The sequence below is a fragment of the Corvus cornix genome, chromosome 7, assembly GCF_000738735.6.
Source record: "Corvus cornix cornix isolate S_Up_H32 chromosome 7, ASM73873v5, whole genome shotgun sequence".
NCBI lineage: Eukaryota > Metazoa > Chordata > Aves > Passeriformes > Corvidae > Corvus > Corvus cornix.
Genome location: NC_046337.1, coordinates 4,060,217 through 4,088,115, shown reverse-complemented (window position 1 = coordinate 4,088,115; position 27,899 = coordinate 4,060,217). Strand labels below are relative to the sequence as shown.

Here is a 27,899-nt window from a genome sequence, read left to right as displayed (position 1 = left end):
CCTGTGATGCACTTGTAGCACTCCCGTGTGGGACTGTGAAGGTAAGATATGTTAATTGGCTTCACAGCACATCCTTTCCCTTTGCAAGATTTAAAATGTGTTGTGTGAGCGGGGCCAAAGACAAAGTGGAGTGGCTGCCAGCTGGACATGGCAGAGGTTTGAAGGGAGATTGCACCATGGAGGAGAATGGCTTTTGAGATAAGGATAATCTTTTACATAAACTAACTCTTCCAAGGCAGTTTGGATGGGAGAGTGATAAGGACAATAATAAAACTACAGGCTGACACAGCTGATAGTTATCCTGGTGTTCAAAGATGATCAAGATCTTGCCAGCAAGATAACTCAGCTTCTTCTCCTGACTGCAGTGACACAGACCTGGCATTGATAGGTTTTTGTATAAGGATTCCCTAGATTAATGCTCTTATTTTACATTCTTCAGGTCAACCCAGCAACCATGGAAAGGTCTTCAACTTCCGATACAGCCTCTGAAAAGCCTAATCCTTCCCACCATAGCACGGGGGCTGTTCAAATGAGGATCAAAAATGCCAACAGTCACCACGACAGGCTGAGCCAAAGCAAATCTATGATTCTCTCTGAGAATGTGAAAATTGCCGAGCCCGTAAGTAAAACACTCCCAACATTTTCTGAGTCTTCCAATTTTTTTTAATCTATGGGATTATTTTGGGATACTGGTTCTATTATCATCCTTTGAAAGGAGGGATTTAAAGTCACTAATACATTCTTAGGAGTATTGCTAGGCGTTGGAATAAAAACTTCCCTTCACGAAAGACAGAATTTGGCTTTGGTAGCCGTAATCGTAACATCTACTCAACATTTCAACTCTCAGTTGTAACAGCACTTAAGTAAGGCTTAAGTAAGTAGAGAATAGCACTTCCAGTTTCAGATGCATGTCACAGTATCTCAAAAGGCAAACTTTAAAAGCAGAAAAAAGAAAACAAATGGAAATTTCAAACTCTGCAAATAAAGAGCAACTCTGTAACAAAAATAAGTCTTGCTGTAAGACTGAATGAATTGTACAAAAATCAGACACTGAACGTATGTTGTTATTTCAATAGTTAACAGAGTCAAAGGAGTTGAGTCATTTTTTTATCCATTAGCTTTTTTTTTAAAATTAAATACTTAGTGAGGAACTCTATTGCCAGTTGCATCCCTGCCCCTGTACTCCTTGTGAGCTACTAAACAAACTGATTGGTATGAGTCTCCCCTGGTTAATTTTCTTCCATAATGGTGGCAACTTGCAGCTGAGGCCATATGATGTTACAAAATTATTTATGCAATGTTAGCCACTTTTTGGACTCCAGATCCATTTTGTTCTCAGAGAATGCAAATGAGGGAGAAAACTCTGTTAGCTGGGGACAGAGTCCCAGGTCTCAGCCACTTCTGACAACCATGCCAACCATTATTTTTTTGCTGTTGATGTAATGGAGTCCTATGAAATATTCAGCTTTTTAACAAAGTTATTAAATGGAGTAAAGCTACAGGACCTTCAGTATTTCCTTTCCTTTTTACTCAAAATTAAACCTCAACATTTAGACTTATTTAGAAATATGTTATTCTAGTGATTAATTTCTCTGGTATAACTTAACTCATTTCACCTTTTATTTCTAGAGTGAAAAATCTGTTGTGATCTTAGCAGCTGATAAGATACTCATTTACAATTTATTTAAATTATATTCTTTGCCTCAGACACACTGCATATGTTTTCTCCTTTTATCTAACTCAAAATGTTCCTCCACCAAAAACTTGGAACACCGCTTATACTAATTTACTGGGAATACTGTAATGTAATACCAGGAAGAACTGTACCTTTGAAAAAGTTTAAAAGTTAAGTATACTTAATGGTGCCTAACATTTTATTGGCTGTGTTTAACAAAAGGCACTAGGCTGCAGTTGTTTTTGACAAGCATGAAAACATCACAGCATGAGACTGCAAAAGGAATTATGTAGAGAAATTACAAGTGATCCATCTCTCAATGAATTATCCACCTCAATAGCCTGCAGAACTCAGCTACCAATTAACACCTACTTTATTACATGTTGGGATGTACTTAATAACTTTCATGTGTTTATGCACTATTACCTTGACTGATGCCTCTTGTACAATTAGGCATAATTGGCATATCAATATGCAAAAGTTAAAAGGATTAACCCTCTTAAAACTAATGAGCATTTCTGTATCCAGCTGCTAAATGAGACAAAATTAGCATTTTTCACTTTTGGGCAGGATTTTATCATGCAGTTTCTCATTGTTGATATTACCTTGTTACATAACTTTAGTTTGGGGGATAGTATGTTGGACTGTTATAGAGCAAGGGCTCTAAAAAGTTAAATTAGACATAAATATTCACTGCTGTATCCCAACAACCACACCAGGTACAATATACATTCATTGGCTGGGAGCTGGAAAGTTGCTTTGTGTCACATTTGTTTAGTAGCTAATTACATAAAAGTGGAATTTTACCGAGTATATGTCATTTTACCAAGCAAACTTGGCTCCAACATAATAGATTGAAAGCTTGCCATGCTACTAATTTCCTTTCTGTTTCAATTCTTTTCATCTCTTTTTGCCATGCAGAATTTTCTGACTAGATATTGACAGGCTGAAAGTGTTTGGGAGTATTTACTTAAATAAGCCTCTTAAAGTTGTTTGCTAACGCCCAAAGTGAAAGCAAAATTCCTAAGGATCCAAATGCTTTCAACTACGGGCTTTAAATGCAGTGAGTTAAAGGAGCAGTGAAATACCAATTGTGTGTATCAGCCGTGTGCTGACATATCTGGGCATGTGACTTGTGAAGGATTTTGGGGAAATTAATTCAGGGGAGCATCTTCTATCCTTCCAAGAGTCTTCAAAAAGAAGGGTCCAGCTGACACACACGTGTATATATACATATATATAAATTTAATAATATTGTTTTAAAAATCAAGACACTCTTCCCATTGCACTTTTCTACACAGCCTTCACTTTTACATTTAAAGGCACACAGATCCTTGCTAAAAGACACATATTACCAGAATATTAATCAAAGCTAATTATTTTGTGCTTGAAGAGAAAAAGGATTTATCCTCATCTTTCTACTTGGAAATTTTCTGTTTTCACAGTCTGCCTCTGTTTAGATGATGGATATAATCCATGAGGCATCCATTGATTATGTTTATTTTCTATTTTACATTGACCGAGTATTTTTGTCCTGTTATTGGAGAGATTTTTCTTCTGAAAAACTAGAAGCAGCTGAATAAAGGATTCCATACTACTCTTTTGCTGTCCATGTTTGGTGTGTGCAATGTACTCTGTTCTATTAATAAATAGGTCAAATCCTTTTCACTCAACTTATGCAAAACCTACTGACTTCAGTGGATTAAGGCAATCAGCGTTTGGCACATTTTGAGCAATCAATAGAAATATAGATTTCTAAAACTTATTTGGAAAGAGGAAATGCCCACTCTGGACAATAAAGGGCATAAACTAGGCACAGAGGTAGAAAGATGAGTGGTGATTTATGGAGGAGAAAAATGCCTAATTTTCTCTGAGGGATTTGCTGTATTCTGAAGCATTTGCTGTGGTGCTTGTAAGCACACCGGGGGCTATACTTTTGAAGGTGGACAGATTATTTTCTGTAGTGTGACAGGGAGGGATGTGCATCATACATCAGTAGGGCCATATGCACTTGTGCATTTTATAGTGGTGCAGATGCAAATGTGGGAGACAGGAGCTAAACACGCAAGAGATTATTGGGGGTTTATGTTATTTATGTCAATGGAAATTCTTGAGCTTTGCGCAAAGGTTGAAATTGATATTAATGTAGAGTCTAAAGAGCACAAATCATGAAGCTGGACACAGACTGTGGCAAGTGAGGGCTCTTTCTGTGCTTAATGGTAGCGTCTGAACTAGCAATGTAAATGAATATTTGCTATTTTCATCTGTTAAACCCCAGGGAAGTGCATTTTGCTTCATTCAGAACAACTTCAAACAATGAAATGTCTTTTTTATTGGTGTCTATATTAAGAATTAGAACCTATTTAGACATTCCAAAATGTTAATGTATTAGAGCTTTCTCTGATTAGGTTAAACAAACTGGTAGGTTTATTTATCTCCCTAATACATTATCAGAGAAATGGGAAGCAATCTTCTTTTGTTTCTTACTCCTGTGATCATAGAACACTTGCCAAAGTTATGGCTAGCCAAAAAGACAGAAATAAATTTGCTAAAAATATAAGCCTTCTGTTTAGCAGAGTTTTTGAGCCATATTTTGAAATTGCAGGGCTTGTACATGTTTACTTCAAATCAAGCTTATAGTCAAGTTTGAGGCTTTGTTTGTATAGATTGTCCTGAAGTAGATCCTGATATTTAATTAAAATGACACTAAATCACATTGAATTGATAAGACTTGGCATCTCAAACAAAGGTAATTGCCCGTATTGGTTTTGTACAAAAATAGAGCTGCTTGGAAAATGTGCAGCCAACACAGACTGTCAACTCCATTTATAGATCAATATGTGAAAACCATTGATCAGGCAGGCATGTGTAACAGTAACACTTTGCATTTATTTGTTGTTTTTATACCACGTTAAGGCTTACAGGATTATCGGCTTCCAAAATATTTTGACTTCCTCGTAAATATGTTATCTGTTTAATGTTAATTGCAAGACAGTCTCCAGCCCTCTTTTAGAGTATTTTCAGTTTCATTGCTATGGGTAGTTTTAGCTGAAAAAGGGATTATTTCAATCTCTACAAGATCATCAGAGCTTCTTTTATAGTGTAGTTTATTTAGGGAAAGTTTTTGAGGATGGCTCTTTTTTTTTTTCTCCCCGGTTTACTTTTTTTCTTGGAGGAAAAAGCAAATCTTGACAAAATATTTCTGAAAGCAGAAAACCTTCTCCTGATGTAGTTTTGAAAAATATTCTCTTTACTGTGCTCTAATAATGACTGCCCAGGCTTATTTCTCTGCAAATTTTATCATCATGCACTTGTCTGTTACAGATGCAGCCAAGTTTGTCTCTATAAGGAAAAACTGTGTTCCCTTCAAGGTGTTACACAAATCATGTAATAGCACTGGGACAGATACAGAAAAATATGTGAGCTTTCCATGACAAGTGTGGGAATTGTTAATAAATGCAAGCTTATACCTTGCTTGCTCTAAGTATTTCAGGGTAGATATGAAAGCAGTGGGTCCATAAACACAGTCCAGTTTTACTTCCTGAACATGAATATTGCTAAAAGAAAACAAATCTGTTGAGTAACATTAGTCATTCTCCTTTCCAGGGCAGGAAAATGAGAAATGAAGGGTGTCATATGTCCCCTTACTGTATTCAGACTGGTTTTGTGCTTTGAAAACCCAGATCTGCTCTCTGCTGAGTGTCGTGCTCACAGGCTGTCTCCTTTGGCCTTTGACTCCAGTTTTTTATCCATTTCAGTGCCTGTGTCTCTTGCTCCGCACCTGAGGAGCTGCTCTGGCTCCGGGGCAGAGGCCCTCAGCCTTGTACAGATATGCCCCTACGTGTTCATGTACGTTCTCCATACCATAAAGTCCTCTGACTTAAAGGCTGAAAGTAGAATATTAATGCATGAGCCTATTTTAGAGCTCAGCTTACCTTCAATACATGATTTTTCTCAGGTTTGCCTCCCAACCTTTTACAGGACCAATATTTTGTGTGCAGGTGTGTTTTCAGGCTCAAAACAAGCCTTTTGCTTTAGTGGATAATATTTTTTTCATTTCTATTTTCTTAAATATGCCATGGGAGAAAGTATTGTTCATTGCATATTTCCATTGCAGCACTTCAGCTGCAATAATCCTGGCTAAAAAGGAAGAAGTTAATTTTATTGTTAAACTCCCCATTTATTTCTCCTCCCCACAGTTTCACTGTACCATTTCAGCTGCGTAGCTTGATAGGCAGCATCATAATGAGATCACAGAAAAAGGAAAGAACCAGCACCTATTTCTTCTTGAAAGCAAGGATAAATTCATTTCAGTTCTAGTAAGGGAGTGGTGAGTGTAACTGGTTTGACTTCCTTGTTAAGCCAAACTGAAGTTCAGACGAGCTATTATATGAGTCAGAATTGCTGATTTTGACTTTTACTCAGTGTGACAGAAGGGTAGAAAAAAGGTTCAAAAACCTCCATTTTTTTCCCCCTTTTTTTTTTTTTTTTTTTGCAATCGTACATTATCTCACGCTGTGAAAATCTTTACTCTATTTACCAAGCACAAATTAGTCTTGCCAAAGGTTCTGAAAGTTTGCTACTTCAGCTTAGATCCTAAAACTTCAAAGAGAGCTGCAACTCCACAAATTAGTGTATGTGCTCTGGCATGGCTATTTTAACTTGAACTTAGCTCAATTCGTTTATAATTTAGTGCTGATTGAATGCTGCCATAAATGTACACAAGACACATTTTTTAAAGTTAGTCCTCTGATTACTAATTTGAATAAAAAACTCTAACCTTGTTAGCATCTGGACTTATTTTCATAATAACAACCCCTTCAGAACCTACAAAGTAATGAATAATTGACAACAAATGAAATGTTTTGATAGTTGTCGGCACAAAGCATGTTTAATGTTTTGTGTTGCTTCCTAGCTAATTATGTAGATGACACATTTGTCAGACCTTGACTGCCATTAGAAACGTGTTTCCAGAGGGGAGAAAAACAGGCTATTCATAGAGTAATTAACTAGAATGCTCAATGACCTGTGAGAGATTCAAATGGCTGCCAGTTCAGACATTGTTTTGTTACAGAAGCAGAGGGGTAATTAAAATTCCAAATTACAGTGCTATGATGAAGCATTTGTTTGTTGACAGTATACTCTTACTCTAGTTTGTTAATTCTTTTTTAAATTGCTTCTAATCCATTTTATAGCTTTAGGAGTTTCGTCTTTGAATTTACTGACAACTAATATTATGGTAAATGGTTCTTCGGCGGAGCTCTGCGGGCTTGGCAGTTCCATGGGAGCACAAGGTGGGTGGGATGGAATTGCTGCTCTCCCCCTAAACTGACACACCATGTGCTGTCACCGAGACGCGGCTAACGCGGCACATCTTGTGAAATGATATGTTCATAATTCTGCGTTAGGGAAGATGTCTACTTAGGGGAGGAAATGGTTCAGATAAAGTAATGATAATCAGACAAATTGAGGAAGGTGTCCTAGAACGTTAGGGGAAGAGCTGTGATGTGGCTGGGGCGAGGGTGACCGTGGGTTAGGTGAAGCACTTTGGGAAGCTGAGGTCTGCTCGGTAAGGGAGATTTGGAGGACAATCGTCTGCTTACAAAGAAACCAAGCACAAAATATGAGGAATGGGGTATTTCATAAGAGCCGACTGTATCTTTGCCAGCGCCTTTTGCAGGCAGTAATGGACCTGACAGGGTAAGCTGTCTTTTCTCCTCCAAATGGGGACTCTTTGCAAGTCCAAAGTGTTAAAGTTCTCTAAACAATGAATTAAATGCAAGCCCGAGTGAAATATTTATTTACTTTGCCAAAAGTGAGACTCTGGTTTTGTTAAGGAGATGTGACAGAAGTAACATGGTGTTTGATGCAGGAGAGCTGACAGCGGCATGGAGTGAGCGCTGATTATCCCGAAGACACTGTCAGCCGGGATTGATTTCCACTTTCTCCGTTTATGTAACGGTTCCTGTAATACAGCTGACCCCAAATCACGTTACCTTGTCATTTCTCTGCATGGATCAAGAAGAGATGAGCTGAAAATAGCTAGGCACTGACCTTGAACTTGGCGGAGAAGTGAGAAGTGACAGCGGGGGATGCTCGGCGGGCGGCTGCTCTGCGGCCGCGGCAGCACCAGGGGGCAGAGCAGCACCAGGGATTGCAGCTGGAGCAGCTGATGCCACGGACCCACAACCCCGTGCCAAACGCCTTCCGCCCCCCCGCTTTTCCTTCCCCTTTTTATTTTTTTCCTTTAAAAATTGGGGAGATGCTAGCTAGAAGAGCAGCTGACTCTAAAGCATTGGCGTTCCCATCATCCGCCGCCTGAAAATGGAATTATTTGAAAGGATGCTCAATAGTAAAAGACGCTCCTGACTGAATGCACTGTTAGGAAGTTTTGCATCCTCTTTATGAATACTCCTCTGTCGTTTTCCTAGCTTCTAGTGAAAAAATGTAACATTTGCTTTATCATTAATGGAGTTTTCTACAATTTGGGTGGTTTATGAGAAGATCAATGCATTCCTCAAAGTCTACGAATACCTTTGAGTTTCATAGAAAGCTCAGTGTAGATATATATATAAATGTTTTTAAGCTGATAAGGCATTTTAAAAAGGGTAAAAAAAATTAAAGATTTTTTTTTTCTTTTCAGATGAGATACTTCTCTCTGTTGTAATGCATGTCTTGAGGGGAAAAAATGAAAACTTGGTCATGAAAATATTATTTAATTTGTCATCTAAAACCCGTGCTTGACTTCTTTTGTTCCATATTTTCTTTTAATCTCTTAACAGCCCTTTTAGTGTCTGCTGCTGGCAGGAGCTGTGGAGACATGTGATGGCAGCACTGGTTCTTCTCAAGGATCTGGTGCTTTGGGCTGTCACTGCTCGGGCAGGACCTTGTGAGAGCTTGGGCCAGGACCAAGAGTCCTGAACTCACCCTTTAAGATATTTGGGCAGAGTTCCCACCCTCATTTGTTAACTCTGAGACACTGATAGGAAAGCAGATAAAGAAACGCTCAAAAAACATCTTCCAAGGTAGTGTTGGTAGTTCTTTACAGAACACAGGGAAAGCCAAGGTGTAAATAGGAGTTTCTTGATCAGTAATCATTGATTTTATTGTCACCTATGGAAGGGCAGTGGAAGTCCATGCTTATGCTGGTTTTTGACCACATCACATAAGATGTGATGTCTTGTTTAAGAGCAGAGTGCAGGCACAGACCGAGGTTGTAATTTCTCACTGATAATTGGGGACTGGGGCTATGGAACCAACAGGAGATTAGGAGGAAATGGACTAAAAGATACCCGTCTTCATTCTTTCTATAAAAAATGTGCAAAAATGATGAAATTAGGTGAATTCTAAGAACTCCAAATGTTCTTTTCCTTTGTCTTATCTTGTTCAAAGCCAAAGAACCATCATGGAGTTTAACCAGGACTTTGTAGCTCAAAACTTGCTCCAAAACTCTGCAGAGTGTAGCCTTTGAGCTGTCCTGGTAAGGCAATGGAGCAGACTAAGAAAACTTGGACACAAGGTTTTAACTAACCAGAATCCCCAAATAATATTAATTTCTCTACCTTAACACCTGATTCAAATTGCAATGATCCCAGTGCTCTTGTATTATCATAATTTCATAGTCCATACCATGTATCCTTGGGGTTTTTGCCAGTAGGAAAAATTTATTTTATGCATCTTTGCTGATTGTACCCCTCAGACTTCAATTTTTTGACTCTTTTATCCTGTAAAGAGTGGCATCCAAATATACAGACATGTTAATGACACTGAAGTTACCACCATGATGCTAAACTGACCATCACACTATAAGGTTGCACCTTTTTGATTCAGGAGTGAGATAGCAACATGCCATGATGTTAGCAAGATAATTTATTTATATAACATTTCACTTGGCTTCCAAAATAGCCTTCAGTTGTATTTATTTATTGCAACCAAGGAGAGAAGGATCTGGACTGGAATTTGTCATGTTTCCCTGGTCCCAGCCTGGACATTTTCTTGCCAAAGGGATTTTTAGTCCTTTTTTCTGTTTCTCTACCTGTAAAGTGGGACTGTGGAGAATTTGTATTTCTTTTCCACACATTAAAGAGGCTTCTTCAAAGCTGGTTCAACTGCTTTGTTTCAATCATGCTCTCTATGTAGATAATTCTATTCTCATCATATTAACTCTATTAATTGAAACAGAATTATTCCACAATTATGCTAGTGTAACTGAGAGGAGAACTTGGCCCCAGGTCCTGTACATTTTCCTTATCTATATTCTCTGTGCTTAACTGTTTCACTATTTTTCATCCAAAAAAGCCTTATTTTGGCTTCATCATTAATCAGTTCTGTTCCCTTGATTCTATACCCCTGTGCTTTCAGCGGCGTTAGGTTTCTCTGAGGGCCTTCGTGTTCTACACTGTATATTTCAAAAAGTATGCTTAAAAAGTGTTGTTTAAAGGAGTCTCTCTGGCAATCTGTGTCAGTGCACACCGTGACAGGGAACATAAGCTGTGGAATTATATTCCTCTTACGCTATCTTTATTAAGTACTGTGTTACAGCTGAATTGTGGCATCTAACACATTTCCTTTCAAAAATGCCGTCAGATTTGAAATATGTAGGTACTGAAACTGAGATTATATCAAACTTCCCATAGCTAGTCTTGGGCACCTGACATGCATAGTTTCCCACAGGGGAAAACTGAGCTCCATTTCCTTAAATTTCCAATGAGAAGGGACATGTGTCTCCTTGCATTGAGCTACATGATATCACATCATGTGGCACAGAGTGACCCAATGCAACATGACAGGAGAGGTAAAGAACCAGGGTGTTTTTGTTTGTTTTATTACTGCCGTGAAATATTTGCAGTACCAATGAAATGAAATGGGGATCAAACTATTTTGTGCATGCCCTAAATACACGTGCTGTTGCACTGTGTATGCACACGCTTAATAAATGTTGTTTAATGCACTGAGAAGGGGTTTTAAAACAGACAAGAGAGTGTTGTTAGGCAATGTGCCTATTCTTAGACAAGTAGTTGACAGCAGCATTCTCCTGCCCTAAATCAGACCAAATTTCCTTTGAAGTCACCCCTATTTTTTTTTCTCAGAATCCAATCCTGTCATGTTAACATGGTAATATTTTATTTTCTGTTTGATTTTCTGTTTGGTGAGATTCATAGCCTTAATGGAAATAGGTCTTTATCATCCATATCATCCACGATTTTGTAGTTAAGGGTGTCCCTGCATAGACACACAGCTGTGGCACAGTTGGATTGAAACCTCCCCCTCCAAAGGGCCCAGGACCCAACACCTTGAGAGCAAGAAGGAGTTTCATTTTTCAATATACAACCTATGTAAAAAAAAAAAAAATCAATTTTTTAAACTTTATGTTTCGTAAGCCAATGCAACTAAGTCATGTTTGTTATTTTTGGATAGTACTGAATGTGTCTAAACTTTAGAAGCAGTTACACCTTTCTTTTTGTGATTATTGACTCTCTGAGCTGCCACATATTCTGCCAGTTGCAGTAAAAAGTGGCATTGAAGACTACAGCCAAAACCCAAGTAGACTAAAAAATGTGCTTTCCTTTCTAATCTCTGAATCTTCCCCCAGATTTGGAATCCAATTTGAAAGACTGTGAAATCCCCATCCCATTTTCCCTTACTTCCCTCCCCTGCCCCAGAGCTCTGTAAGAAAGATTGTTCTCCTGGATATTTCATCCATGGCCAGGACTGGAAAGTGCTGCAGCTGTGATGAGAGAATCTGTTCTCATGACATCTCTAGCCCCAAGGCAGGTAGAAAACCCAGATGAGCATCCAAACTTTTGTTTGTTTATTTGGACCAAACCTGGATTTTGGACCAACTGAGCTTCCCATCAGTGATTCTGTCATCCTTAAGAGCTCATTCTTCTTGATTGTGATCCTGAAGTCAGACTCTTACTTTATAACCTCATTACACAAAACCCCCCAATGTTTAAAAATTAAAATGCCAGGTGCCAACTCTTTCCAGTAGTTGGCTACTTTAACTTTGAGCTTTCCATTTTTTATCAGCAAATTATAAAATGAAAATTCAGTGTTCCCAGTTTAGATCTTTCTCAAAATTAAAGTGTAAATCTAAAGTAGCCACCTGTAAGCACTAAAACCTGAAGACATTTGGACACAAGTTAAACAAATTGTTTAAAGAACTGCCAGTTGGTTGCATCAGGTTTTAAGAATAACTTTGCAGGAAAGATTCAAAATTTGTGTTTTAACAGTTTCAGGCCTGATTTTTTTTTTTTTTTTTTAACTTAGAGGTGGGGAAAGTTTTGTGGTTTGGGTTTTTTAAATTTTATTTTAATCAAGAAATTGGAGAGCTAGCAAAAGAAAGAACTCAATTGTAGATAAACTGTTGCAGAAGAATAAGGTTGACACCATCATGCAAATCTCAAAAGCTTGGAAAAGGCTGGGGCAATGGGGCCCATTGTGAAAAGCATGGATCAAGTAGGGAGCAGAGGGATTTGGAGACAGGTGGGTGGGAAGAAATGGGGTGGGAAAGGTAAATTTGCTGCACCTGGCTACAGTTGTGAACTGTGGCTGGGGGAAGGGTTGTGCTCCTGGTCTCTAGGGCTGGTGCTTTGTTGGAAGCCAGGAAAAAAGCTTCTTATTTATTTGGGATTTAGCTAACTGCACGTCCAGGTAAGTTTGTTTTTCTATGTATGATGGTTTGCAGAAAATCTTTAGTTGTACTGCATTTGGCTGAAATTCTTATCCTCCAGTTTTTGGGTCATTTTTTTGTTGATATAAACAAGAGAGACATCCTAGTGCGCTCTGAGAAGATGCACAACTAGTTCCTTAAAAATATCCATCCTTTTCCCAGAATCTCCTTTGGTTTATTTATTTCATTTTCTTCATGTAAGTTCTTTCATGTTTTTATGGCAGATGAGCCTGATTACATGAAATTTACCTTTCAAATATTTCCAGTTGATCACACAGTTTTCTTACCTAGAAAATCCCAACGCAGCCACTGCTAATGTTTGATAAGATTTGTACCTGGTAGATTCTAAATTACATTAATGCATAAAGCCTGCAATGCCAGGCTCCCTATTGTTACAGTTATTAAAGCTGTAACTGAAATGATATCTTTCATATTGATCTTCAGCTAGCAGCTCTTATCCAGAAGCTTTGTTTCACATTAAAGACACTAATGATTGTCTCCACAAAATGAGCAGCTTAATAGTTAGAAAAAGTTAAATGGAAAAAACGCAACTTTGATAGCCACCTTTGATAGCTCTTCGCTCCAACATCTCTCATGGCCACAAAGTGCAAGCCAAGCATTAATAGACCTTTTAATAAAATGACTTAAAAGGAGTCAATGGTATTTTTCACAAAGTCTAATTTCCAGCAAGTTATTTAAATGTTTGTATTCCTTCTGGACAGATCATGTCCTACTGTAGCTGCCAGTTTTTCCTGGAATTTCTCAGGCTATCTTCCTAGGGTTTTTAATTTTTATTTTCAGAGGTCTGGTTTTGATTTACTGCCTTATTGAAATTTTGTAAAAAATGGAGTAAATAGAAGTCTTGTACTCTTCCAAGGCTGGCAAAATTTCCTGTAGACATAAAGACAACAGCCAAGTGTTTGTGGGGTGGAGGCTGAAGTTTTTAGATATGTACCTAGAGCCTTTTTGAGTAGGCTCAGGTACCTTGGTTCCTTCATGACCTAAAAAAATTCCTTCTCCTTCCTCACCTTCAGGTGAAAATGGTATCTCCTACCAGCTGAAATTGTGATAAATGTAACTGCAGGTCAGGAGGCTTTGCTTAGGCTGGAGTTTGTGGGTGAAAAGAATAGAATCATAAAACCAGCGAAAGGTCTCGGTTGGATGGGACCATAAAGCTCATCCAGTTCCACCCCCAGCCACGGACAGGGACACCTTCCATCAGAGCTCCATCCAACCTGGCCCTGGATGCATCCAGGAATGGGGCAGCCGCACATTGTTGCACTTGCTCTTTTCCTTTTTCTCTCTCTCTCTCTTTTTTTTTCCTTGGGAATTTTTGTAGCTTTTCTGTTAGTTTTTAGTTCACTTGTTTGTTTTGGCTTAGGGTGAGGAGCAGCTGCTGGATCTTTCCTTGTTTTCAGCTAGAAAATTATTTTCCCCCATTTTTGGCTGTGGCAGACAGAGTGGAACCTAGGTGCTTTCCATGAGACCACACAGTATGAGCAGAGAAATACACGTGAAATTTTTATATTCTCTGAGCTCATTTAATATACTTGAGCTATGACAGGTATCTATTTAAAGACTGATATTCAAGTGAAGGACATTTTTTTTTGATGACCAGCAACAAACACACAAATTGTTCTATTTGGGAAAAACAGGTTGGTATTTATTATTTTACATAAACAGAGGCATGGTGCACTGACAAGGTAGAATGTAAGGGGTCAAAATAATTTGTATTACTATAAAATTTAATTCAGCTGAGATCACCCCCTCTGTGTTCACTGAGGGATGGCACTTCCCTGATAAGATCTAGTCAATCCACAGTAATGATTAAATCAAATATTCCATATGTTAAAAGTTCATATATGGAATCATGGGGGTGAAAAGAGAGAGGGAAAGGAAAGGGTATAATACCAATAAAAACCCCAAAACAGCAGAAGAGTATACTATAAAGACTCCACAGCTACAAAATATTTCCCTCTTTCAGTATCTCATGGGGAGTCAGCCCTTATTTCTGCTGGTTTTTTCCCAGGCTCTAGTGGAAAAGCCTGGATTAAACTAATGCAGGGACATGTTTTGGCCACTTATTATTTATTACAATTTTAGTTCCAGGTTTCAAAAACAATTAGGGAAACTGCTTAATAGGAAAATGACTCTAATTACTTGTTAATTGAGGTTATCTGCTTCACATTATTCAAAACGTAAATTGTGTTGACACTTGTACCCAGATATGATTACTTAATAAACAGACTGAAAATGCATCATGAATGAATTCACTCCCCACCAAAAAAAAAGGAGACATTTTATTTTTTACTCTAGTTTGCTCATCTGAAATATATTAAAAATTGTGTATACAGTTTACATTGAGCTCAGTTATAGCATGTTAGTACAAAAAATAATTATATGTTTCAAATAGTGAAAAGATGAAGGACTGAAATTGAAAAATGAAAAGGTTTATTAAGCTTTCACGTAATATATTCAGGTAAGGTTTGCACACAATAAGACATGGGGTTACATGAACTATGGTGCTATTACTTGAATATATAATTTGGCTGATAAATCAAGTACCTGGATCCAAATAAATACCAATGTTAATATTTGACATACTAATATTTGATTTTGGGGATTGACAAAAAGAGGAATGTTACTTTTAAAAAAATAAACTCAATTGGGAATGAGAGACACAGGTTTCTGACCAATATTATATTTTCTAGAACAAGGTAAGTCTACAATATAAGAATAAAACTGAAGCATCCCCTTTTTCCTTTAGAGTATTGTGCCTTAGGATTCCTACTTTTTGCAGAAAAATACAATCCCTATTTTTTAAAAATTCTTAGGCCATGAGTTAGATTTCACAGTCACCAAATGTCTAATGATATTCAAGACCTTGATTCTGTACAATGGAATTTGTCAGCCACGTCTGTGTGGGTAGGATCAACCCTTTTTAAAGTACTGGGTTTAGGGGGCTGTGTGGTTAATTTTGGTTTTTCATGATGTGGGTTGTAAACATCATAATTTCCTTGAACCCCAACATTTTTATTACAGGAAAATAATCAATAAGAAGGGATGAAAAGCAACATTTTTGTTTTAATGACACAACTAACGAATCTGTTGACAAGAGAGATTTCATGTGTGTTTCACCTTGAAATTTCCCTGTTTGAAATGAGAGAAAGACCTCAGTTCATGCATAAGAGCCATGACTCCAGCCTCAGGGTCTGTTCCTGTGTGTCAGACTTGGGACTATTTATTACTCAGGCATTTTTGGAAGCATGAGCCTCTGTAAACCATGGTGGTCAGGCAAGGAAAGAGGGACAGGAGGAAACTGGTGGAGAATGGAAATAAATTAATTCTTCAAATTAAAGGGGCTGATTGCACATTTAAAAGATTATTTATTTTTTAATATGCAAGCATAATTCTTCCACTTTTAAATTTTGGACTTGTATTTTCCTTAGCTAAATACCTTTTTGAGGCATTTTCTGTAGAAATGCTATTACTCCTTTCTCCTTCATATTTTGCCAAGAAATGACGGAAAGTTGCAAAGCCCACAAGGATGGAAGTTTCAGAGCTGTGTTTGTGCCCATTAATTTTCTCTTCTATGATATTTTCCCATTTTCACTCTGTTTGACATTGAGCCTGAGCTTTGTTCCTGACTCGTAGCCTATGGCAGTGGAACAGGGAGATGAGACATCACGGAGATGTAGAGCACACATAAAAAGAGAAGATGTGTAAAAACTGAAATGACATGGCAGCTGAAGCAGCTTGTTGCTCAGCTTGGTTGCATGTTTGAGTGGAGGAAGCGAGGTAAATTGTGATATGTAAGAGAATAACACTCGACAGGGTGTATGGTTGTAAGGTATATGGATGTTCAATCATGTGGTGAGGCAGAAGGCTGAAGGACAAGCGCCTTCAGTATCCACACAGTCTGTGGATATCCGTGTGACCTACAAAACAGGGGGTGTTAGGCTTGGAAAAATATCACTTGCAAAGCAGATCCAAACCATTTCAAGAGAATTCCATCTACACCGTTTGACTACCTCCTAATCTTTCAGTAATTATTAAAATAATGAAGTTTAGGGGAGAAAAGGAATCACTATCACATGTTTCTGTGTGCATTCCCCCCATAAATAGATGAACTCTCACAGTAGTCTATACGCAAACAACCATTTTCACTTCCCACTGGTTGTACTTATTAACCTATTAGAGATACATGTGCCTTTATGCTAATTTTCCTGAACATTTGCAACCACCACTCTATCTGTGCCTGAATGGCTTTGCGTAATGGATCTGATGATCTTCAAATCTGGAGTAGGGTTTATTTAGGTCAGACTCCATTTACAGTATTTTGGATATTTGAGCTGGGAAGTGAATGGCCCTTTGTATACCAATGGTAGAACATTTTAAGATAAATTTTGATATTTTTAGAGCCACATGGAAAATAGTTTGTGAATTTGTTTCTATGGCAATGTGTACTAAGTGACTGAAGGAATTATAATTTAGGTGGATTAATCTTCCCTTGTGCTCCACTGTAACACACACACACATGCTTAAACCTGCAAGGTATTTAAAAAATCAGCATGACACAATACACCAGCCTGCCTCTGCCTTCCTGGTTGTATGTGCACCTGTATAAATGAGGGAAAATATCCTATTTTTGATTTGGTGACTTTCCTCACAGATAAAGAGGTGATTGTATAAAATGCAGGGTGCTGCAAATCAACTTCTTTATTTTAGCATGTGGAAACTGTAGAGTGCAGATAGTTTTGTTCTATCTATAAGGTGTACTGTACGTTCAGCAGTTTATAAATCTATAGTCACTGAATCCAGGTACTGACAAATTGGGCTATATTGGCCAATTGACTGTTTTTTGTAACCACGCTCGTTAAGGCATAGGCAGGTCCTTTACACAGTAAAAAGCAGCCAAATGCTAAAGTGTGTATAAAACTTTCCTTATAACCAACTGCACCCCAGATATTGTTCCCTGAGGGGAATCCTGCAAGCCTTGCAGTGCTGGACAAAAGGGATGAATTCCCTGTGTCCTGAAGGTTTCCAAATTCTTTAAGTTCTGAACTCTGTGCACAGGAATAATTTCAAGAAACTTGTTTTATCTCTAATTTTAAGAGCCTAATTCTGTGCTGTTACAGGATCACTGCTAAGACGATGAGGCTTATAACAGTGATGCAGGAAAGAACAGAATAATGAATCAATATTTGTGGGGTTTTGTGTTTGTGGTTTGTTTGGTGTTTTCTTAAAATCACCTGGCTTACTTGTGAGAAACTGATGATGAACTTTCCATCCTATTAATGACTAAAAACATGTTGAATGTTAATTTCAGAAGAAATTACCAATATCTGGCAGAATTTTAGAAAACCTAAATAAATGTCTGACTAGGACCTTACAGAGTTTTCAGAGGTGGTCCATGACTGTTCATTTAAATTGTAAATATTTCGTTGTCATGGAAAATTACAAAATTTAAAAAGGGACAGTCATTATGCCAGTATTCAGAAAGGGAAGATGGTATGACTTGGAAAATTTTACAGTCAATTTATCCTATAAGAGTATTGGGTCAATTAAGGGGAAAATGTTCCAGGGTTCAATTATAAAAAAAGTTAGGAATACTGCTGATGTCAATCATCATAATGGAACAAACAACAAATATTCAAAAATGCAACCAAATGGATTATTTTTTGATGTAAGTCTGGTTGGAAAAAGAGCCATATTTGTGAAGCACAGTGAAAGTTTTTAAGTCACTTGACTTAATAGTACATGACACTCTGATTAAATATTAGTTATGTGCTGTATCAGTGAAGCACACATTAAATGGATTAAGAACTGATTAATTTACACATTTTGGAAAGTAGTCCCTGGGGAATCATCATCAACTGGGTGAATTTTTAGAGTTGTTCTCCAGGGACTAGTATTAAGCTTGACACTAATCACTCTTTTTATCCATGATATGGAAGTAAATAGAACTGTTCTAATAACATTTGAAAATAAAGCAAAGATTGATGGACTGGCAAATAGGTCTGGGTAAAGGCACTTGTGGAGAGTGATCCGGATGGCTTAATGGCTGAAAGTGCATTTTAAATTATCCAAATGTATATATGGGAAACAGGCTGTGCTGTACCCAGAATTTGGAGCTGTGTTCTGAGATTTTGCTACAAAACGTAGCTTTTGTGGGTGTTTTGGGGTCAAGAAGTTTGAGCTGACCATTGTGAGTGATAATGAAGAAGGGAGATGGCAAAGGTTTGTGCCATCAATGGCACTGATGAGTAGAAAGTCAGAATAGTGATTCTAAAATAATGAAGATTATGCAAGGAAGAGGCAAAACAAAAAAAAAGAAAAAATGAGGTTAGGAAAATTGTCTTGACAATGAAGGACCTACAGACCTCAGCACTTTTAAATTATTGAAAAAAATTGAAAGGCAAATTATTTCCCTCTTTCCTACATTATGGGACAACATTGGGCACCAAAGAGTTCTTTAATGTACTGGGAAAAGGGTATACAAGATGAAATGTCAGGAAGCTGGAACCCCTCCCAAAATAAAATGAGAATTACAGCACATTTTGCAAAAGACTAGTGGGAAACTACCAAGAGAATTGGTAAATTCATCATGTTTTCATGCCTTCAAACATGAAATGTTTCCCTTCCAGGGAGGTATTAGAGAGAAATATCCAGCATATGCTAGGTCCAGAGTAGTTTGGGTAAAGTATTTCTATAAATATTTTCATAAATGGTGCCATCTTGATTCCTCATCCATGTCATGGGGTGGAGAAGCAAAGCAATCCAGTGGCAGGTGCTATTTGAAAGGCTTTGTTGAACTGGGGGTGAAAGAGGAAGAAACCAAGCACAAAAGTGATAAATCAAAACATTTTTCCCTGCATTACATGATGTATATTTGGGCCTTTCTGAGAGTGTGGTATATATATATATGTACAACATGATATATGGACTGAAATATGCAGTTAAAGTCCTGTTTTCACGTGCCACCAAAGCTTCTAACAAAGTTTGGCTCATTGGTTTTCTTGAGTTGTTGGATGGTTGATAGGGGTTTTTTTTAATGAATTATATAGGTATATAATTTGGGGTTTTTAATAAGGTAAATTACTTCTCTGGAGTAAGTGCTGCCTTTATACACTGCCCACATCTTGGATGGCAGTGGATGATCTTTGCGTTGCTGAGAGTATTTTTTAACGTTTTGAAAAATAAGTGACTTTTTTCTATCAGAACAGAATTAGGAAAATCAAATCGGGGGCAATTTTCAGTCCGTCTAGACGCTTCAGAAGTTTCAAACAGGATAATTCCATTTCTTGTTTTCTTTATCTGCTGTGTTAGCGTTATGTGGTTTGCTGTCAGTGTAATACCACAGCAGTTGTACGAGGAGGTCCAGTGTGCTTGGATCAGGAATATGCCCTTCCCTCTCCCCAGTGTTCTCTTCAGGACATGGCCCAACATGTGAAGTAGATTTTTTTTAAATGTTTCTATGTCTCTGAAGGGCAAATAATGAAATAGCACTTAAGCAATATGAAGAATAACATTTTGCAATTGTAGTTCTAATTTTGCCAAGACACAAATAGATTGAACTTCTCTTTTTTTTTTTTTTTTTTTTTTTTTTAATGTGTATGACAAAGAATCTCATCAAGAGCCCGATACAAATTTGAAGAACTAGCTTTGGTATTTAAAAAAAACCCCGACCAAGCCCTAACCTTTACATCACCATAGTTTTACTGTGTCAGCAGGTTGTGGTGAAAGTGCTGGGATATTAATTTTGTGTGAAATGAAGGCAAATTGTAAGTGGAGAATCCCTGAGCTGGGTATCAGCATTAGCAATCACTGCTGTCCTACCTGTTTTGCTGCAAGGTTGTGCTTAAATATAAAACTGAGAAATCTCTAAGGAAGAGAGGAAAAAAATTAGGTTTTAAATATTTTCTTTTTTTCTAGCTGAATATCGTGGTGTCAAATCTAATAGGAAGGAGTTGTCCTGCTAATTGACCTTTGAAAAATTACCCATTTGCTTAAAAAGCTACTTGAAGTAGATCAGTTATTATCTTGATTACTCTTTCTTTCATGTTAATAACGTTTATAAAGGCACCTGGGAAAATCTGTTTGAAAACTTTGCTTCTTTCTTGTGCTGCATCTGTAATTTGGTCCTCTGCACAATGCTAATAAGCAAAACTGACTTTTTTTTTAAGAGATTGTAGGTCTTGGTGGTATGAAAGACTAATATGAGCCAACAGGACTGGGGAAAAAGTATTCACAAGCTTATTCAGGTTATTAGTGCAAAGGGAAGGGAGAGCAGGTAGCAAGTTAGATGGTCATCTAGATATTATCAATCTGACAGGTATCCAAGTGGTTCTCTACTACAGTCTCTAATTTTTAATAAGTCTCTAGTCTGTATTACAGTCTCTAGTTTTTAATAAGATTTAGCTATGGGGTTTTCAGCCGTGACCTGTGTTAGAAGATACTCCTTTCAATCACACAAAAAGGTTCTTTGTGAAATTTCTGCACTGAGAAAAACAAAGGACTTTCCATTGTAAAAGCCAATGTTTCACCTCTGCTTTGCCTGATATCAACAGTCTAAAAGCTAGAAAGGAGGTGGTCTTAGCAGTTTCTTTTCCGTTCAGATTAAAGAAGTTGAACTAAGCTTGAGAGCCAGAGCAAACTACTTTTTATTCCGATTCTTTGATTTTTTTGTCACCGGATGTTCATAGTGACTATTTTGGCTTGTGTTCTGTGTAAATCTAATTTCATTCTGGAGCCAGGACTTTTTCGGCACTGCTCCCGTGAAACTTGGACACAAGGATCTGACAATATGTCCAGACCCAAACAGATCATGCAGCCACACATGAGTGATTCGGTGGAGCACGCTCAAAGACAAGACTGATGTCTCCACACAGCAAACAATTCTCTGGGGTAGGGACAGCGTGCTCAAATCCAGTCACCCCAGAGTAAACACTAAGTTAGACACAGCTTAAATGTGCCTCCAAGCACTGGTTTTCACTGCTGACTCGATGAGAGCCCCGAGCCAGGCTGCAGATCCAGCCTTGAGGATTTATCTCTCTTTTCAGCCTGCTCGTACACGTCCGAAATTGTTGGAGCATTGTTGGGGTGCACTCAGTGAAGGGAAGGGGAAGAAAAAAAGAGAAAAAACACTTGTTGGAATAATTTTATCAATATGTTTCATAGGTATTTGCAACTCAGCTTCTTAATTTTCTATGCATGTTTGTAAGAGTAATAGTTTGCTCACAACAGTGTTGGTGGAGGGAAGATTCCTGAAAGACTTCACTGGAAGTGAAGTGTTTACTCTCTGCTTGATCACTCTTTGAGTTCCCCCTCCCTCCTTCTTCTAAAAGTTTAGTTCATCTAATCAAAAAGTAGAAACTCTGTGACTTTTCTAATGACTCCCATGCAATGTATGAAGAACAACTAAAGAATGGATGGCATGTGAAAATACCTTGGGATTTATAGGCACAAATTTCAAATAATTGTGCTTAAAGTGTAAAAAAAATATATCTTTTTGGGATAGTTAACAAAGTATTCATTTTTTAAGTAGCTTATTTCAATCAATAAAATTATTGCTGCATGTTGATTTACTGTTAATCGAACTAGGGAAGAAAACGATATTTTAATTTTAAATTGCTGCTTTGTCCTAGTATAGCTACAATAAGGTTGATTTTTGGACTTGAGGAAAAAAAAAATAAATAGAGAAACTTGTCTTATCTGCTAAATTATCTGAAATAATCTCTTGTTACCAAGTAGAGTTTTCTCAGTTATTATTTCAAAGGGCAATGACACAAGTTAAAATGGACCTTTGTTAAAATGACTTGTTAACTATCTACCTTGACTGGCGCCATGGCTTACCATGGAATACTTTGTGCTGCCTGGTGTATATGGAATGTGCATTGAAGTTTGGACAGGTCTGAATTTAGTTCACACTGGTTTTGGTACGGTTTGGTTTGGGTTTTTATACACTTTGGCCACTGAGTGATGTGCATTGCCCAAAGTAGTTTTAAAGGAAGTTGGGTATCAGAAGAGGGAATCAGGGTAAGCCAGGCAGTGCTCTGGCCAACGTGGCCATGGCTCTGTTGCTCTGATGCTTAAGCCACTTTGTGTCCAGTTAACCTGGGTGTTCCTCCACTGCCATGGGCAATGGAGAGTGTCACAGGAATCCTTGCAAATTTTTTGTATCATTCCATTTTGTATTCCCCCCCACCCTCCCGAGTACATTCCCCCCCTCCCTTTCCATTCCTGGCACGTATATGTCCACAGGTGCTATTAAGTGTAGGGTAGCATGTGGTGCCCATGCTTCAGTGCTATTGCAGAGGAAGGACTTCCTACAGGAAAAAAATGATCACTTTCAGTATTTTGCAGGCTGCCCATCTAAGCCCATCATTGCCTGGCATCTACACACTAAGGGCAAGGATCCAGCGAACTTGTGAGTGGGCACCATGCCATCTGAACAGATGGGCATGGAAGTAGGCAGCCAGTAGACCATGTATGTGCATCAACTGTGGGTGTTGAGGGCAAGATTCCCAGTGGAGAATGTCCAAACAGCTGTCTGGCCTGAGCCAACATGCCTACGACCAAGCAAAAGTGCCATCCCTAAATCCTGCTGAGTTGGATTAACCTTCAAAAATAAAAATTGCTTCTGCAGTAGCATAAGGTGAGTTTTTGGCTTGTCTAAATCTGAGAGAAGGAGTCAGGTAGGCAGGATAAAGCAATGTGCTAACGTGGGGCCCGCTAGAGAGGATCGAGCATTTGTCTAGGAATATTAATATTATTTTCTACAAGGGTGTTTATATGGCAAACAGCAACGGATGACTTGCAGGAGTGTGACATCAATGTTAATTATGCTTTTCTGTAAGACAGTCCTTTCAGGAGAGAGCTTTTGAGAGCATTTTGATTGTAGTGTATGTGCTGGATGTGATTTTTAAAGGCAATTCTTGTAGAGGTTTTTGCACATTTACTTAGTAAGTTTTAATGATATTTTTTTGCTTTCCCCTTACCCTGAGACTACAGTTCTGGGGTGCAATTTCGGGTCAGAGTTGCTGACACAGTCTGCAGTCACAGCTGAGTTCTCACATTTATTGTCTTTATTTTTCTAAGATCCAAAGGGAACATGGAAAGACAATCTATCATTACTCTCTGTCTGTATTAACTTTGATTTTTACCTTTTTTAGACATAACATCAAAGAGCAGTTTTGCAGACATACATGTCAGAGGCAAAGAACAGTAAAGCACTGATAGTTATTGCATTTTTATTCCTGCTGCTCTTACTCCATATTTCCTCTACCATTGCTGCACTACTCATCTGTAATTTTGCCAAATCACCTGCAATACTTTAGATAAATATATTCAAATATCACAGTGAAGCAAAAGCAATGACTGCATGATGAATAGAAAGATCAGAATAGGAAACATCAATATATTTCATGATATACCTTTTTATGTATGGCTGGATGAATGCTGTCACAATGTGCGTTGCTGCATTTTGTTGCATATTACAGGCTGGAACAGAAAAGGCAAATAGAAATACAGCAAAAGTCCCACTTTTAATGTTCTTTCCTGGAATCAATGAGGATTGTATTTAATGCAATTAAAGCATATTGAAGCTTAGGGACTGGGTTCCAGTTTGATTTCCAGTTGGAAATCCTACGGATTAGAGGCAGCACAGCTGTTGGTTCCTTTGTGATAGTTGGATCCCCAGGTACACGAATCCGAGCGACCCACAGTCAAATTCAGAGCAGCCCTAGGATTTCTTGAACACATATGGGTGGTAAGAACCTTTTGTAGCTGTCTCTTCTTCTACATGGGCTTTTGGCACTTCTCCTACTCCTGAAAATGTTAAAAATGAAGCCAACTACATCAGCTGGGACTCCCTCAAAGCAAGGATCAATTGGACAAATTTCAAAGGCCATTTGAGTGACTAGAGAGGAACAAAAGGGCTCCCACTCTAGGGAAAAATCTGCTCCTGGGAAACAGCAAGCCATTAATGGAGAAAAGTACCAGTGAAGGCTAATTCTTGGACTTAAAATATTAGCCCAAACTGGATACCCCAAATTCAGAACACCCCTCCAAGAATTTGGGGAAAGAAGGCGACATAGTTTCAAACAGACTCTGCTTTGTAATAAAACTCATGATTAATGTTTCTCTGATCACAGAGAATGAGCTCATCTTAACACTGGGCTGAAATTTAAACTAGGATCTGAGTAATTATTTTGCTCTTCTTTCATGAATGAAGATAAATGGAGATACTCCCCCAGCAGAGGCACCGCAGTGCTCGTCTACAGCAAGTCCTGAAGCCAGGGAGCAGCACGCCCACGTGGTTATATTGCCTTGATAAAAAATACCCACCTTCACAGGCTCGGATAAAAAGGAGGACCCTCGCACTGTGGGAAAGGTCTATAGGATTCTGATTTATAAGGGAGCAAGAGGTCAAGGGAAGCAAAACCATTATCATTATTTTCAGAGGCTCTGGAGATGTGAGCTGAGTGTAGAGGGCAGTGTGCTCAAAGGGAGGCATGCAGGGCGAAGGCAACACAATCCTGCTTGCTGCTTTTTCTCTTCCCCCCACCGATTTCAGGCTGCAGATTCTGCTGAGAGTATGTCATATGTAACATAGGCCTGTGAGGACTGTGAAGTGGTTTTCTTATTAAATGATGCATGGAGAGATTATCTGGTCTGTAGCCAGCGCACAAAAGCTCCATCCATGCAAGTTCCTATTCCTGAGCAAAGCGTTGGGTCACCTGCGTGGTAATGAGTTTTCAGGAGCCTGGGGATGGAGGGTGAGGAGCAAATGTGGGCTGGTGGGGGCAGGACTGAAACTGCACTTTATGCCTCTCTCTCCTGCAAGCCTTAGAAAAAAGGCAGAGAGACATAACACCATACTATACTGCCTTTAGCCTCATTACCTTTTTTCTGAAGAAATCCCTTTGAGACAAGGAAAGGGGAAAAAGAAAATATAAACCATGTGGTTCTAATGTAACCCTCAGGAGGATGGAGTTAGGAGGGCTCCAGAGCAAGTCAGGAGTGCCAGTGGCTGTGGGCAGGTAGCCCACTGGGACATGGAGCTTTCCCCAGGGCTGAAAGGGATCTTCTGCTGAGTGATGGCACAGCTCAAATGCACTGGAAGAATCCACAGCAGTGTGGGGGAGAAATGGGATAGTTCCTGCTGTTTCTTGATGTCCTCTGTATCTTGAGAATGGACAAAAGTGCCTTATCTGCTGAAATGAAATGAATAGAATTTAATAGAATCATAGAATAGCATGTGGCTTGGAAGGTACCTTATATGTCATCCAGTGCCACCTCCACCCATGGGCAGCGACACCTTCCACTATCCCAGGTTGCTCCAAACCCCATCCAACCTGGCCTTTGACACTTCCAGGGATGGAGCAGCCACAGCTTCTCTGGGCAACCTGTGCCACGGCCTCACCACCCTTGGGTGAGCAAAGGATTTCTTCCATATATAGAATCTAACCCTGCCCTCTGTCACTTTGAAGGCTCTCCCAATTTTCATGTAATGAAATGCCCTTGTAAATGACAAAGGGGTATTTCTGAGTGGGGAGGCCTGTGGGATTTTCTCAGTGCCTTTCACAGCTGACATGAAATCATATCCATAGCTCAGCTGTTTCCAAATAATTTCTGCAGATAACCATGGACTTGCCATACTGCCCAAGACTGGATCTTTAAAACAAGTCACTTTGAGCATGGCAGTGAGTGAAATGTTACAGGATTCTCCTTGCCATTGCCATTGCATAGGTGTCTGTCAAGGGACGTGGCCATTAAGGAATGTTACAATACATTTTTGTTAAGTTTCTTTATCTAAGCAATTATGAGCTGTCACTGCAGTATGGGAGTGACTGGGAACGAAATGACCGCAGACATCACTAAATCAGGTGTCACCCCTCCCTCTCTGTTGAGGGAATAGTTTCCACAAAAGTTTATGCGACTAGTTTGTACTTTTATTGCAAACTTTCAAGCTGCCACCAGTAAGTTCGATCCTGTAAAGAATGGAGTGTTCTGGCCCTGATCCAGAAAAACACTTAAGCCCATTGCAGAGTGCTTTGCTGGGTTGGATCCAGAACAGAGCATCAGGCAGTAGTAGGGGCTCAACAGTAGGGGATTTCTCTCTTTTTTTTTTGGTTATTTATAAAGGAATCTCCACATACATGATTGCAGTGTCGGCAGGATGAAAAAAGCAATACTTAGAGCCCTAAAAAGGTCAAACCATGAACAGCATGAAAGGTTTTTGGTAGAAATCTATCAAACCCTCCATGAGAACCTTCTCCTTGGCAGAGCAATACTGTGAATGATGGAGAAAACAGCAGGTAGATGCCAGTTTAGGGTTTCCCATCCAAAGCAGAGCTCTGTTTGACCAGGTGCTGCTTGTTAGAGAAAACCATGGTTTTCCCAGGCTACTTGTAGGTGGTGTTTGTGGATAAATAATCTGTGGTGAATAACTTATTTGACAATCTTGAAAGCCACCTAGAAAGGTCATACAATTATCTTAATTACTTAGGGATACAAGTGAATTCAGAATGGCATTTCAGGAAATAATTAATTGTCTGTATTTTGCACTGGAGCAGCATTTTGAGTAATGCTGGTTGGTTTTCTTAGGTTTGGTTGAAATCAGAAAGAAGACTGCTGCTTCTCGTTGACGAGATGAATTAGGTTAGAAATATGCCTGTAATGGGAAATAAAAAACAAATGGATCCTCCAAGTTTCTTTTTAAATCAATGCCACACTGTGTGAAGAGAATAGTGCTGACTTAGCCATGATGAATCCCCAGAAAAAGAGGGAGAATTTAAAGAACAAACGGGAACACAGGGAGAAATTAAATGAAAGATCAGGTTGCTGTGTTTTACCTCCCTGTTAAAACAGCAGTTGTCAGATGGTTGTCCCTTCACACCAGGGTACCAGGCACACGGAATGGAGGCTTTGCCTTTGTGGGAAGGATGATGACGGATTAGTGCTTAGATGCTGAAATAACTCTGGTAGGAGATGGATCCCCTTTAGCTAAGGGAAGGGGGGGCTGCTCAGGCTGAATTTAACAAAACTAGACTTGCCCACAGAGTTGCAAGCACTCGCAGAGTGGATTTTTAGTGCTGCAGGTGACATTGTTGCTGACTGAAGAATGTTCATCAAATCAGAAAACTGCTGATAAGCTGCCTTTCCCAAAAAGGGATCTCACGAACTTCTGTAAATCTCTGCCTTCATCATACCCTGGGAGGTGAGGTAGAGGACTAGTGACAGATATTATTTAGGTTTTTCTGGAGTTTATTAGGGTAATCAAATGGAGCTATGGAGGAAAAAAAAATCTCAACCCCTCTCCTTTATGGTCTATCTATTAAAAGCTGAATGAAAGAATGAAAATAGCAGAGCCTACACCTCCCTTTGAATATTTTGGTACTCCACTGAGAATTGTGAGTATATTGAAACATGGACATCTTGACTGCTGTCACCCAGGTTCTGCTGAGAACATTTAACTTTGAACTGGATTTATCTTAAGGGATGTAACTAACTCATTCAATGGTATTTGCAAAATATATTTAAGACCAA

At 38.7% G+C, this 27,899-nt stretch overlaps 1 protein-coding gene across 2 annotated transcripts in view; it reads left to right on the top strand.

Moving 5' to 3' along the window:
• ARHGAP15 (Rho GTPase activating protein 15) overlaps window positions 1-27,899 on the top strand; it is a 321,119-nt gene that overhangs the window by 15,831 nt on the left and 277,389 nt on the right. For both annotated transcript variants that reach the window (XM_019290635.3, XM_019290634.3), the window contains exon 3: window positions 440-619. In XM_019290635.3, the coding sequence (XP_019146180.2) occupies window positions 455-619 (165 nt within the window). In that variant the 5' untranslated portion in view covers window positions 440-454. The remainder of the gene's footprint in view (window positions 1-439; window positions 620-27,899) is intronic.